This window comes from Danio aesculapii, chromosome 13 (genome assembly GCF_903798145.1).
Source record: "Danio aesculapii chromosome 13, fDanAes4.1, whole genome shotgun sequence".
Taxonomy (NCBI): domain Eukaryota; kingdom Metazoa; phylum Chordata; class Actinopteri; order Cypriniformes; family Danionidae; genus Danio; species Danio aesculapii.
Window position 1 is genome coordinate 24,603,345 of NC_079447.1, and position 14,983 is coordinate 24,618,327.

A 14,983-nucleotide genomic window follows, 5' to 3' on the forward strand; every position below is an offset into this window, starting at 1 on the left:
CTGGACAGTCATTCACTGACACTGTAGTTACAGCAGAAGCCCCTAACAAACAAAATAAGTAATGCTAATATTGCAAAAACTAAGTTAAATATGAAGTTTGCTATTTTTTGTATTCTTATTTAAGGGTTTGATTACATTTGCATTAGTCTCAAAAACTACTAAAATGCTGTTTTATGCATGCCAGGCCAGTAGATGACGATGTCACATATACACAATTTTTTGCAGGCCTGTATTCCGCCTTAGTTGTTTTGGTTATCAAGTATGATGAGTATGCCTCGAGAGTCGAGCATGCCTATAGACTGGACACGAAATATGTATACGCCATTTTGTCATTATGATGTTATCTTCATTTTCTCAAATCCACATATTTGTACTTTACATGGATTACAATTACTGTATTCAAAAACAGTATAACACTATAAAAATGCTTTCAAAGGTTAGTGTTTGTCAGGATCAGCAAAATTGCCATTGTGTAAATGAGCATTCCAAAATATCTATTACCTGTTATCTTTGGGGGTACAGTGGTTCAGCAATTATATCAAAACACTATGGTATCATACTCGTATGGTATTTTTAAGTTACTTCCCATAAAGCATGTCATTTACATTGTACTTCTAAGAATAGAACTGAGGAATAAAATGCGAGATTTCAGTCTCCAGAAAAATAGAAATCTTAAATTTTAACTAAATATTTCCATATTAAAATGGTATAATAATAAATAATAAAATTTTAATGTCAAAAAACAGTAATACATTCATCTCCAAGCATAGTAGCTGTGATTTAATAATAAAGACAACAGAATGCTTAAAGGTAATCATATTCATGCAACATGCTGTTCATATAGTACATCAATATACATTAGGGAACACCAAGATATATCCATGGTACATGCTCAGAAGAGCAATTTGTGAATGTATAACCTTATTTATTTATCATGATTTTTATTTGTTAGCATATTTATATAGTGCAATGTACTACATCAAAGTTGTTTGATACCATGGTATACCAAGTCCAAAATACCTTGTTTTTAAAATGCAGCATCTGGCATTTATTCATAGTGACAAGAAAATGGTTCACTTATCAGCTACAGACAGTTTAGATTAAAAATGCAAAACGTACCTGGTTTACCATTGAAGAACCCCAGGGAGTGTGCTAAGGTGTCTAATTTCTTCAAGCAGACAATGTTTAAACCTGACCGAGCCCTTGCGCTATCTAGTTATTCACTTTGTAAGTACAAAAAGCTCAGCATTTGTCTTTGTCTCTAAGCGCACCCTCACATCTTCAGCCCTCCCTGTTTTAGAGACTCATTGGCTTTCTCGTAGTCCCAAAGGACAGACAGAGGTCCCTGTCCACATGGCACCCGCTCGGTGTCAACCCTGCGATCGATCCGACGCCTCCCTCGCTCTGCCCTGCTCTGTCTTCTCAAAGCCTCTCTCTCCCTCCAGTGGGCTGTGCTTCTAACTACGAATCTCACACACCACTGGTCCTTTACGTCCCCTGTCAAAGCCGCCTGACAACTCCAGAGAGGAGGGGGGGGCGAGCACTCAGCAACCTCTTGATTTCACAGACTCCCATCCGGCGTATCTAGGGAACAAGGCACTGCTTTCATCACACCGCTGTTATTTCATGTCACCTGTCATTCAAAATCAATACGCTGACACGGAGACAACACTCTCCAGCCAGATGTTAAATCAGATGTATTCTGCAATTATACCACTCCTAAGATGCCTCTAATGAACTCAATTGCTTTAGTTTCCTTAGCCGAGAGGTGTAAAATACAGTGCGCAAAGAACAAAGAGAGGCACTCCAAGGAGAATAATTTCACACTGAAGGGTTGCCTTTCTCCGCTGTAGGAAATAGCTTTTTGTTTTCAGCGTCACAGATTGGCTTTGAAGCCCTGAGCCTCGGGAGATGCTCTTCACCACAGACTGCACAATCAGGTCTCGCTCTCCCTCCCTCCCTCCCTCCTTCCTTCGTCCTCAGTCGCACGCTCACACACTCTCCGACTCGCGGCTCTGCTGAAAACAAAGATGATCCCTGCTCTGTCTTTCATCTGACACCACCATTGTTGTAGCTTAGATGTTTACCTGCATGCGGCGACACTCACTCACCTTCCCTCGCAATCCCTGTCGAGAAAGAAACAGAGAGGAAGTGTCAACAATCAACTCCTGATCCAATTAAGTGCATGAAAACAGTAACACGCAATGCTCGATTTATCAAGCCAAATGAATCTCATCAAGTTAACCATGTTCCATATTTTTCACCTCTTACCTCGGGGTCTGTGCTGTTTGCGGTAGTCGAAGGTTGTCGTATTGATGATCTGGAGCTGGGTCAATTAGCCCCTAAAAAGCATGGACAGAGAGAGAGAGAGAGAGAACGTAGAGGAGAGCAAAAGAAGGAGGCGGGAGAGAGTGCACAGATCCACTGGAATAAATATGACGCAGAGCCAGAGCAACTTCTCCAGCCCGCTGTACCCAGCGAGGGCACTGTCACCATGGCAACGGCAGAGCAGTGATAGCTCGCCGGGGCACACAAGGCAAGGCATTATTCTGTCTCTCACTCACTGGAAATACACAGTTCCACTCAGGCAGCGAGCACGTAGGCAGGCGGACGGGCGCCTCGTGTTCAATTAACTCTACTTGTTCTGGGCCCCAGGAGCCCAGCCACCTGTGACCTGCAATGAGGACTGATGCTGCTTAATGCAAAGATTACTTGAGAGCATGCCAAATGGCGTGCAAATCAGCATTTGGATATCGATCCTCCACTGGCTCTTTGTTTAACAAAGCAAATAGTCTGTCTACTTAAGTTTGTATGGCATTTTCAATTGGGAAACGCTTATTGACCAAAAACTTGGTTTAAGCTAGACTCAAGAGTCTGGCTAAAACTATGGCAACAATGGATGTGAGCAGCACAACACAACTAAAGACTATACAATTCTGTCTATACTGGATGCAGTGTTAATATCAGACAAACCTGAGTAAATTGATGTTCTATTTGTGACACTGATACAAAGGGCAAATGATTTTCAATGGTTACTTTTTCACACCCAGTGCAGACAATCTTAAGCTGTTGTGGCGCAGTGCACAACCATGCTCATGTCTGGTATTGATCAGCTGAAAAGGGACCAAAACTTCCTCTGAAAAGAAACGAAACCCAGCCAAGAGTTACTATAAGACTAATCTGGTCTGCAGGCCTTCTAGTCTGGTCAGGGAGGTCTGTTTTTAACAGGTTTTGATCTCTCCAGGCTTGAAGACCAGCTCAAACGAGCTCAGAGATAGTTTCTGCAATATGTTCGGTCACACTTTATTTTGATGGTCCGTTTGTTGATATTAAGTTACACTGCATCTACATGCCAACTAATTCTCATTAGATTATAAGTAGACTGTTAGGTTAGGGTTGGGGTTAAGGTTAGTGTAAGTTGGCGTACTTGCAAAGTTTCTTATAGTCAGTTAAATGTATGTTTAGCAGCAGTTTCAAAAGATATTAAGCAGACAGTCTACTAATACTCAAATGGACCATCAAAATAAAGTGTTACCATATAATCATTAAATATAAAAGGCCTAATGTAATTTTCTGGTTCTTACTAGTTTTAACTGGTTGCCAGTTTATCACTAGGACTGACACAAAAGCCCCCTGTAAAACCAGCCAATAAAAATATCTCAGCATCTTAATCAAATATTATTGATTGACCGACTCCTGGTTGGTGTTACGGTGGCGCAGTGGGTAGCACGATCGCCTTACAGCAAGAAGGTTGCTGGCTCGAGTCCCGGCTTGGTAAGTTGGCCTTTTTGTGTGGAGATTGCATGTTCTCCCCGTGTTCGCGTGGGTTTTTTTAGGGGTGCTCCGGTTTCCCCAACAGTCCAAAGACATGCGGTACAGGTGAATTAAATAAACTAAATTGGCTGTAGTGTGTATGCAAATACAAGAGTGTGGAGGTGTTTCCCAGTGTTGGGTTCCAGCTGGAAGGGCATACGCTGCATAAAACATATGCTGGATAAGTTGGTGGTTCATTCCGCTGTGGCCACCCCAGATTAATAAAGGGACTAAGGCGAAAAGAAAATGAATGAATAAATGAATGATCTCCTGGTCAGATAAGGTTAGTGTATTAGTGATATTAGTTTGCTGGGTTGGCCAAACAATGTCACTGGCTGAAATTGTCCCAAACCCCTTAAACCCCTTGTCCCAAACTCCTTAAAAACACATAAAAGTCTGGTTTGCTGATCTCCCAGCCTGGACAGACTATTTGGTTGAGTGAGTTTAATGATTTGACACAACTGGTCGGGCTGGAATAGTTTGTAAACAGGTTGACCAAGATTAGAGAATGACATAAATCAACCATCTTAAACCAGCATTTAGTTTATGTCTTTATTTCTTTCCTTTAGGGCTGTCAAATGAGAGATGAATTAATTCATTGGTAAAAACAAATAACTAAATAAATATATTAACATGGTTTACTTTGTATATTAGTTGGGTTCAGGACTTTATTAAAATTATTTGAACCCAGCTGAAATCAAAAGCAATTACTTTAATCAGCAATGGAAAGCTGAAGTAGTTTAGGAAAAAATGGCAACGTCCAGACAGTCAAAAAAATGCATAATAAGCTTTATCTTAATGATCTGTCAAGCTGTGTTAAAGAAAATTCCACCAAGCGGGCCGAGGAACCGGGTGATCCTTTCACCATAATTTAGCTTGCTTAGGAAAATTCAGTATATTTTAAAAACAACAGCGCTGGCCAACAAGGATATGAGATTTTTCTTCTGTCTTTTTATGCTTTGAGTGGTGGTGTCTGCTGCTTGCCAAGAGCAAAGCTGAGTAATGAGACAGGATGGAGAGGGATGGAGAGTGCCAAGTGACTCCGGTCTCAACCAGTCTCAACAGAACCGTTCTAATGATGAAAGCCGCACAATGGAAGGTGACCCACTTATTGTCCTGCCTCCCTCTGCGTATTTCTCTCTCCGAAGACACCCTGGCCCAATTTCAACAGGCCTGTACACATAGTCTGCGATTATGTATTTGCCTCTGCGTTATGGGTGGGCGGATGTTTGGTTGAATACAGAGGCGCAAAAATGGGGTATGCAGTATATGCAGTGCATAGGGGCGCCGTACATGGGGGGGCGCCATTGTGCCAAAACTATTTTTGAAATGAGCCTTTTTAAAAGTTTCAAATAATATTGAATAAATAAATATATTTGGTAAAAAAAAGTTTATTTGGCATTTTATACGAGTTTAATATTGTATTTTATTAAATAAAAATAATATAATACCACCCCTCCCCCTCCGTAGACCAGTTGATTAATCCGTTATTCAGTTACAGTCACTTGTTTAAAATGGAGAGAAGAATGAAGAGGAGTGGTGCCCAAAATAGAAAACGAAAAAAAGAACATGTAAAACAATGCCTTAAAATGAAATCTGCTATGTCAAATTGGATAATCAGAGATTGGTAAGCTTATACTATAATTCACCTTCTGTTTTTGGGAAAGAGTTCACAAATCATAACCGCCACCTAGCCTGGGCTTTACCCAGGGCCGGAGCGAGCTGAACTGGCGCTTTAGGCGAACGGCGATCACGCCGCTCTCAACCCGTAATGTTAAGTGAAAAAGAAAGTTACCGGTTCGCGAGGACCGGGGGGTTCGCTGACGCCGCCCTCCTTATTCTGCCGCCTATACTGTAGGTCGCCTCTATAGACGCGCCGTTCCTGCTTTTACCAAACGTAAGAGCAGAGGAGGTGGTTTTGTCCAGGCAGGGGGACACCGTGGCTGCGTCCGAAATCGCATACTTCCATCCACTAAAGTATGTAAAAACAGTATAATTCGATGGGCTAAATACATATACCTGGCGTAAGTCCATGTGACTTTACGGTAGACGTTTGATAGTCGCAAATAACTTTTTTTGTGAAGCATATAACTGACAAGCATACTGGGTTATATGATAACACATGTAAAAGTCATAAAAATCAATCAATAAAAATACATTACATATGGGGAGATCCATCATATTTAAATAATTAGATTGTACAGATAATTTATTATTATTATTATTATTATTATTAGAAAGGTTTTATGGCCTTCTTGTATCTTGTAATTGAGGTCAAATAATTATAAAATATTTTAAAATCTTTACAGAAAAAAATAAAGGAGGAAGTTATAGACATTACTTTAACCTGTATGTGAAATTTCCCAAGAACAATTATCAACTTCAGAGCAATATTGAGTGTATTATAGCCAGTTTTACAGTTAAAAAAAAGAAACATGCATTCGTCAAAGTCAGTTATTTTTTAAAATGAATTAAAAAGCAACCCTGAAACCTGTTTACAAAAATCATCGGAAAATGTACAAGTACAAAATAGATGTAAAAGACTTTCAGGCTCAGTGTTACAAAAAGAACATTTGTCTTTAAAATTTTAATACATATATTGCAGGGGTAGAACCTGTGTAATTTTTTTCAAATTAATTTCTTTTACCTTATTTGGGAGTAAAAACTTATTACTTGTTGACCAAATATCATCTACAAGAGGTAAAATAACAACGAATTCCAGTCAAACAGCCAAGTTTAAAGTGTTCATGTAGATGTAACTGTTTAGATTAAATTAAATAAACTGTCAAATCACACGAACAGTTGAGGTCAAAATTTAAGAAAACAAACATTTTTATTTATTTCATTATTTTACCAAAATAAGAGGATCATACAAAATGTATCTTTGTTAAGTTAACCTGAATATATTTCAGATACAAGAGAAAGTAATAATTCGTTTAAAAATAATTAGCGCAAATAAAAGTTGCCATCCGCTGCGTAAAACATATGCTGAATAATTTGGTGGTTCATTACACAGTGGCGAGTAATAAAAGGACTAAGCCAAAAAAATTTTTTTTAAAAATGAATGAATAAATAGTGACAGTGTGAATGTTTTTAATACTATATTTTTAATAGTTTAGTAGAATTTTTTTTTGTTGATTTTTTTGTTAAATATCTGGTCTATTTTCTCAGCCATGAAGATGGGGAGGGCAATGACAAAATAGCAGTAAATGAATTCAGAGCAGGTGAAGAGAACAGGTAAGAAAGGATCAGATTGTATATCTATTTTAGTTATGTTAAGAAACGTTGTAAATTAAGTTATTCTAGACTTTGCTGATTAAATGTTATAAAACATCTGTTTTGTTTACTTAGTCATGAAGATGGTGAGGACAGAGAGCAAGAAAATGTAAATAGAGCCAGAGAAAAGAACAGGTAGGAATGGCCCCACAAAAAATAAATGAATAAATGGCAGGTCAGGGTTTTGCAAATTTAGGTATTGTTTGTCTTGCAATTTTATTCAGCAGGAAAATCTTGACAAGGTCTTCCCAAATTTAACAGTGGCATTAAGAGTTTTCCTAACAATGCCACTAACTGTTGCCTCTGCAGAAGGATCTTTAAGCAAACTGAAACTTATAAAAACATACCTTCGTTCAACTATGCACAATGACCGCTTGTCACAGCTTGCAATTATCTTCATTGAAAACAATCTAGCAAGGTCAACCTCATTTGATGAAATACTTGACAAATGGGCAAGTACAAAAGCAAGGCGTGTTAAAGTGCACTAATCATTTAGTAAGGAAATTAAGAAGAAATTAATTGAACTTTTACCACTAATTGTTCAGATTTGTAAAATGTATTTGTTATAAAATATTGTTTACAGCCAGAACACTTGTCTATGGACTTCTTTTATTTTTGTTTGTATTGTGTGTGTTTAGATGTGTGGTCTTGGTTAGCCCTGCATCCTCACAAATTTTGTTATACGTAAACTCTTAGGGGGTGGGGGCGCAAAACTTGATCCCGCATACCCCTCAGTAAATGTGCAGTTGCGCCCCTGGTTGAATATAGCTCAAAAAGATCTACTGCAGATGTTGTGCCCACCCATAATAATAAGCCAAGATGTGAGTAAATCCACCTGGAAAAGTCAGGATTAATGTGTGGAAACAGAAAAGAACTTATCCTGTCAAGCTCAGGAAAAGGAATCAGATGCAAAGTGAAGTTCTGGATTGTGCATAAATCTGAATGAACTCTATCAGGTGCTTTAGTGTTTCTATCATCTGGCACACACAAAAAAACAGGATTTCACGCATAATGCTTTTATTGTGCTGACTTCAGCCCTCATTGTGCCAAACAGTGCCCTACAGTGCAATTGTGAAGCCACTTTAGACGCATCTGCCTCTGGCAACAGCAGCATATGCAGGACATTAGCTCTAGTAATTCACTCAGTATGTTTGTATGTAACTCAAAAGCAGACAAGAACCTTAGTGTGCACACTTAAGAAACACTGATTGCGAATAACCATTACACATATATCAGGGCTGATCTGTATATAAAATACAGCTATATTCAAGATAGAAACTTTCCAAGCAAGTGCTACAAAGTGTTCTCACTGAGTTCACTGAACTGAACATGAAGGCAAATTTTCAGGTCACTGCCACAGTGAAAGGAAAACGCCTCTGCACTGCATTATTTAGTCCTACTGGCACGATGAGATGTTTAAACAGTGTCAAGAGGTATATGTCTAATTAATTTAAGTACATTTTAGATCACTGAATGGATTGCCTCTATCACCATTCATTCTGAGTTACAGCATTTGATTTCTTTGATAGGCCTGGCAGGCAGAATAAAACATGATTTTTTTCCCCCTATGATGTTGGATTATACAAAATTATCCATTATCCCAGGGCATTTGACGCCCACCGCAATGTAGGAGTGCAGTTTTCCCCGCCCACCAAATTGATTGACAGGCGCCATGTTTCTATAATAACATATATAAACGTCCACAGAACATTTTTTTGCAAATTAAGTGGGATACAACTGTGATTTTTATAAGTTTAAAATATTTTAAAAACAGAGCATGTTTGTAATGAAGACAGTGAAAATCTATATGCAATTCTTAACCGTTATAATTACCACGTCTGCATGGTGTCAGTAAACGCGCAAATGTAAACCACAAATACATTACATAAACTGAGCTAAACTGTTTCAGCTTCATCTGTGTCTGTCTCTGTCACTGACTGCTGTTTATCTGACGAGAAGCAGACACGCATGTGGGAACAGTGTGCGGGGAGAAGCAGCTATAATAAATATAAATAATCTGATGGGTCTTTTAAGCTGAAACTTTAGACACATTCTGGAAACACCAAAAGCTTATCTTACATCTTGTAAAAGGGGTAAAACAGAAAGCTAGACTTTGGGCTAATTTAGGTACTTTTACGTTTTGGGGAATGTTGATTAATGTACACTGCCACTTGTTGTGAGGGGAAAAAAAGTAAAAAATTTATTCAACACACAAGACAGTAAAGACTCACAAGACTGTAAGGATCTGTTCAGATTCTGACTACAATGGTAAAAAACAGAAATCAAAGACAAAGGATTTTGTCAAAAAAAAGTTTAATATAGATGGAAAAGAAACATAAATATGTCAGACAATTTGTCAAATATGTGAATTACAGAATTGATTAGTTGTAGAATTTGTATGAATTCACACTTGTGAATGGAATTTGTTAGCTACAGCTTTACAAGCTCTGTACAGTGGCAGCAAACCAATCACATCATTTCATTCAGAACTGTAGGATGAGTCTGACTGCCCTTATTTTTTCTCCATCTAGTCCATTTCTGTTGCTTCAAGCTCTGTAAGAAACTTCTGGCACTTAGACATGAGGACATTAATGGCCTCAGTAACCAGGACATCGGGAGGGAGGATCCCTGTGGACTCAACTGAAACTGAAGAGAAAACAGAGGCAACGTGATTATACCATTGGTAAGTCAACACCAAATAAACACTATATCTAATGCGATGCATATCACACACAAACGTACATATGAAATGATCTCGCACTCTGCCCAGTTTCACCAAGTTCTTCAAGTCATCATGGCGGAGAACTTCTCTGCTGCACGTGTCCAAACGACTGTTGACAACCTTTGCCACCTTCCTTCCTGAAATTTATAATTACCGGGTCATAACTCATAATACAACAACTAAAAGTACCAAATATCAAGATTATGTGGTGAAAAAAGCTGTTCAAAATGGCTGATTAGTTTAGAAACCAAAGACGTGATGAAGTCTTCATCAATGCATCATGGAATCATTGGCTCACTTGATTTGTTCAGAAACACATTTATTCAGAAATTAAACACCACAGTGTTGCTCTGAAACTAATGGTCTTTGCACACTGAAGTCACAAATTTTTTCGTATGCGTTTTTTTTCCCCCATATTCATATGCGAAGAATTCGTCACGTAAACAAACCTTGCACACTGAGTCTGATGCGTATTGATTAATCCATTCCAAAAATATCGCTAAACATTTTGCAGTCAGTTTAGGCAAGGATATTTTGTTCTCCCCTCTTCTCCAAAGTAGAAAAAGAAAAAGGAAAAGACTACATATTGTGTTTATCCAATACTGCATAGAGAGGAAGGAAAGTTTAGCTCATTATCATAGATAGACATTATATAATAGATAGCAGGCACGTTGACGTGTCGAAGCAACGGACCGAATGCGGACCATGTTTTCTATTATAATGCCTATGGGCAGTACGTCAAATTTATGGACAGACACACACATCGAACAGCAGAAGCGCAGAGGTGCGCCAGTCACTGAATCCAGTCATGGATTCTCAACTGTCTGCCACATTCCTTTTTTATTTAATGCACCGTGACCGTGTTTGTCATAAAGTTATCTGTAGCTCAAATAGTGGTATTCTGTATTTAGTTTTTCGCTTGTACGATAGCTCTGAACCAGCTAAACACTTCTCAAAGCGCTTTTTCGGGTGCAGAAAGTAAAAAAAATGTATAAATAAATTTTTTTTTTAAATCTAACTGTTTGATTTTAATGAAGGATAAAAGTTTCGGAAAGTTCAATACGATTGACAGACCCTGAGGTCGAATGTATTTTTTAACGTGCGAAAATGGTGGACTAACATTTCGGATTCAGTGTGCAATAACCTTAACAAATGGTCTTTTTGGACTCATCAGTGTTTCATTTTTGAATCCGGTTTTGAATCCTTTTTCCTGGTCTGCGTTATATGGTATATTTCTCATTGTTAAAACATATCGCAGGTCAGCAAAAAGAAAAAAAGATTCTGAGATATTATTTTGGAAATATAGCTGATATTTAGCCCATGGTAATTGGGAAAACAGTAGTTGCTTGTTTGATATTATTGAACTACATATTTTAACATATTCAGGAGTATTTATACTTTCTTAGCTGAAATTAGGGCTGCAAAATATTTCATTTCAACATTGTGCACATGCCCAATAGTCGCATTGCAGGATGTGCGATGTTGAGTTTATATGTTGGGACTACTAGTTGACCAGCACAACAGACCAAAACAGATGAGATTTGTGGAGTCACTGCAAAATTTGATCATAAAAGTTTATTGTATGCAGATGTTTTTAAAGCCTGCATGTAATTTCAGGAGTTTAAAGCATTCGGTCTGATAAAATCTTAGCATTAGTAACATTATTAAAGATTACTTTAACTGAATTATTAATACAATGTTTTAGTTTTTTACATTTAATTATTTGTGTACCTGAATACTGTTAGACACACCTGAAACCCATCAAATGTATTTTACTTTTATCTTTGCTATATTGTATTCATATGTGCTTGTACTTTGTTAATTATATTTTATACATTATTCAATCCCATACAGAATCATCCTACATCCATATTATTTAATTATTTTCAAAATTGAATATCACAAGATATATTGCAGAAAAACAAAATATTGCAATGTCAGATTTTTTCCAATGTCGTGCTGCTCTAGCTTGAATTATTTAAAGTATATACTTTAAATGTGTTTTTTGGAATATGGCTTAAAACAATTTTTGTGGTAAATCTCAAACTGCTCATAAATAAGAAAAATAACTATACTTTGGTCTTATCCCTACCGTTCACATTCTCCACCTCAATAACTCCAGGTGAGAAGCAGCGCTTTAACCTCTCTGCTTGTTCTCCCTCAATGGTCTGCAATAATGTGATTTCAGGAAGGAGCCTGTAGCTTGCTGTGGCCACAGGAGAAAACTTGGCATGATCCTTACCTGTGAGGGGAAATGAAGCTCTGCAGTTAATCTCACAATTCCAAAATAAGCAGGAAACTTGGGACAGCATGTTGGAGTTATATAGTAACCAAGCCTTTATTAAAGAAATATAGATTATATGTGCCTCTCTGGAAATCAAATGTCTACTTGGTCAGTAGCCTCTTATATTACTTACCTATTCCCTTGACACAGTGCATGACTATATCAAGTTCCTGCCCTGGTCGGACTTGTGCCAGAAGAATGTCCCCATGCACAGGGCCAATCTTGGCATCTGCAAACACATCGGCCTGGTTTCCAATTGGGAGCCATTTTATGTCACCTGAGTAGACTGAAACCAAACTCAAGAATTCAGTGACATACTGTAAACAGTGCAGTTCATATCTATTTAAATGGCATCTTTATTTGCTATTCTGCTAAGCTTCTGTGTGTTGCTTATAGTGTGTTGGATGGTTAATCTAAATAAAGAGATAACATATAATTTTTCAAATATCAAAGGATGTCAATTAACTGCATAAAAATATGTACTGCATGTTTCAGAGTTTAGCACTTTATGCATCTGAATTCAAATAAAGATTTTATTTTAATAAATAGATAGATTTTAATAAAAATAAAGATTCTGGCGGAATCAAAGCTTTGCTTTTTCATTTGAAATATTTACAATTATAATTTTGCAGTTGTGCTGAAAAATAAATGGTTTAGTACAATATTAATCATTAATTTTGAAATATTGCAACTGATGTTAAATGTTTGTAATTTTTATTTAGCAATTAAAGCAAAAAATAGAATTTATTATTACTTTATAATTATAAATTACTGAATGGCTGGCCAAATTGTGCCAAATTTTTTAAATAGCATTTTTTTATTACATTCTCATTTTATCATATATCATATTTTAACCACCCTGCTAAGACTAAAGAATGAAAGCTGTATAAGTTTAAAAAAAAAAGAAAAAAAAAAAAAAAAAAAAAAAAAAAAAAAAAAAAAAAAATCACAAGAATATGGGTGGGTTATGAGTTTTAAATTAGTTTTATCAGACAGCAATAAAATAATTCCTTCAAGCACCAGAGAGAGGGTGGATGATTGATCGTGGTAAAACAAAATGAAACAAAAGCATAAACCTCAAGGGGAAAAAAAATCAGATCTCAGATTTGGTCAATGTAAAAAAGACTTAATTTCAAATAGTTAACTTTTTCATTTTACCCATGTGATTGAGATATAACTCCTTTGGATCTGAGGAGTCTTTAGGAGCTCTGGGATTCCTGGTGCATTTAACCTTCAACTGTAGTTGAATTGTGTCGATTTCTGTGCCTTCCTGGTCCTCTGAAAAACACTTGCAAATCTCATTTTGAATATTATCACATCATATATATATATATATATATATATATATATATATATATATATATATATATATATATATATATATATTTTTTATATATATATATATATATATATATATATATATATATATATATATATATATATATATATATATATATATATATATATTAACAGTGCTGGCATTTGTGGCATCATTTAAAAAAACCTTCTTACATGTTAAAACAAATATCAAAACATGCTTCCAGATTGTACTCACCTGAATTCCTGTACTCAAAAAGACGGGGATCTGCTTTAATGGGCACAAGACCAAGCCTGTGTGCTAAAATCTCATCCTGAATGATCGATGTGTTATTGTAAATAAAGACTTTTTCAATGGCCATTGTTGGAACCTAAGTTGCCAAACAAAAGGGAAAATAAACACTAGAGTTAAAAATGATTCATTAAGAAGAGCATGATGAATGTCATGTATTGTACAACAGCAGCTCATGCTGATAGTAATAAAGCAGACACTAAGAACATATCCTTAACAACATACCTCAGCCAGTAATATACGGCGAAAAGCATTGGCGATGGCAGCATCTATACCAATCATATCAAACTCCAGGGTGTTTTCGTCTATACTAATTATTTCAATCCTGAAATTCTAAAAGAGTTCAAAAAGACACATTCAGCATCAGTCACATGTAAAATAAATGTTTTTTAAATAAACATTAAAATTTGCTAAAATGAAGAGACAGCATAGACTTTTCACACACCTTTTTGAATTTTTCAAAGTCCCAAGTGTCATCATAACCAGGGTAATTTCCTGGATAATCTGTAGTATGGACCTGTAAATATTAGATACAGTTAATATTAGGTACATATGTTCCTTATCAGAATACACTCTAATACCTAATACATGACAACACATAAATCCATTTACCCTATACAGAAATTAACCATGGTTTTATTTGATTTTAAATCATGGTAACCCAATATTTACAATGCTTTCGCCATACTAACCATGTTAAACCATGGAAATGCCATCAAAACTAATTGTAAATACTTTATAAACGCTTAATGCGACAAAAGCAATAGTTACTATACGTATTACAATAAAAACATGGTTTGTTTTTGTAAGGGACAGTACGAAGAAACCTTCATGACATGTGCCTCTAATACATATTAAGGAAACGTAACATCATAATGAAACAACCTTTATCGACATAAACACGAAGTGAACAATGTGTAAAAATCCCGCAGTGGGTATAACTTACATTTTTTACTCCGAATTCGCCCAATATTACTCTGTCACGAATTTCATCCACGTTGCTCATAGGCGCCGCCATCTTTGCTGTCATGCTTCCCTTTTGCCGATAGAGGATACAAAACATCCATACAAAATTTACAGTCTATGAGTCCAACCTAAATGAAACGTCAGTACTGTCAGTTTTATAAATGCTTCATTTAAAAAAGATTAACATAATCTTTATGTTAATTATTTTATATATACTCTGCAAGTGTATGTAAAATAATTATAAAATAGGGATCTATAAAGTATAAAGATTTTAAGGTTTTCTTGGGGACGTTGTTTAAACCATTCAATATAA

General features: G+C 36.4%; 2 protein-coding genes across 9 annotated transcripts in view; both read right to left on the reverse strand.

Moving 5' to 3' along the window:
* The window catches only part of ldb1a (LIM domain binding 1a), a 36,864-nt gene extending 34,511 nt beyond the window's left edge, over positions 1–2,353 (reverse strand). For 2 of the 8 annotated variants that reach the window (XM_056470495.1, XM_056470493.1), the window contains exons 1-2: positions 2,272–2,353; positions 2,112–2,126 (exon numbers count right to left, since the gene is read on the reverse strand). The gene's annotated coding sequence lies outside the window, so the exon portion shown is untranslated. Of the gene's footprint in view, positions 1–1,119; positions 1,410–2,111; positions 2,127–2,271 lie in introns of those variants that run through there. The other 6 variants (XM_056470494.1, XM_056470491.1, XM_056470498.1 and 3 more) reach the window with 5 other exon arrangements.
* Positions 2,354–9,385: 7,032 nt separating this feature from the next.
* Positions 9,386–14,734, reverse strand: polr1c (RNA polymerase I and III subunit C). The gene is made up of 9 exons (XM_056470818.1): positions 14,651–14,734; positions 14,150–14,221; positions 13,930–14,037; positions 13,651–13,783; positions 13,254–13,373; positions 12,229–12,381; positions 11,904–12,053; positions 9,832–9,948; positions 9,386–9,735 (listed from the first exon to the last, which is right to left on the reverse strand). Exons 1-9 carry the CDS (start codon positions 14,732–14,734, stop codon positions 9,617–9,619), a joined length of 1,056 nt encoding a protein of 351 aa, XP_056326793.1. The 3' UTR covers positions 9,386–9,616.
* Between the last annotated feature and the right edge of the window lie 249 nt (positions 14,735–14,983).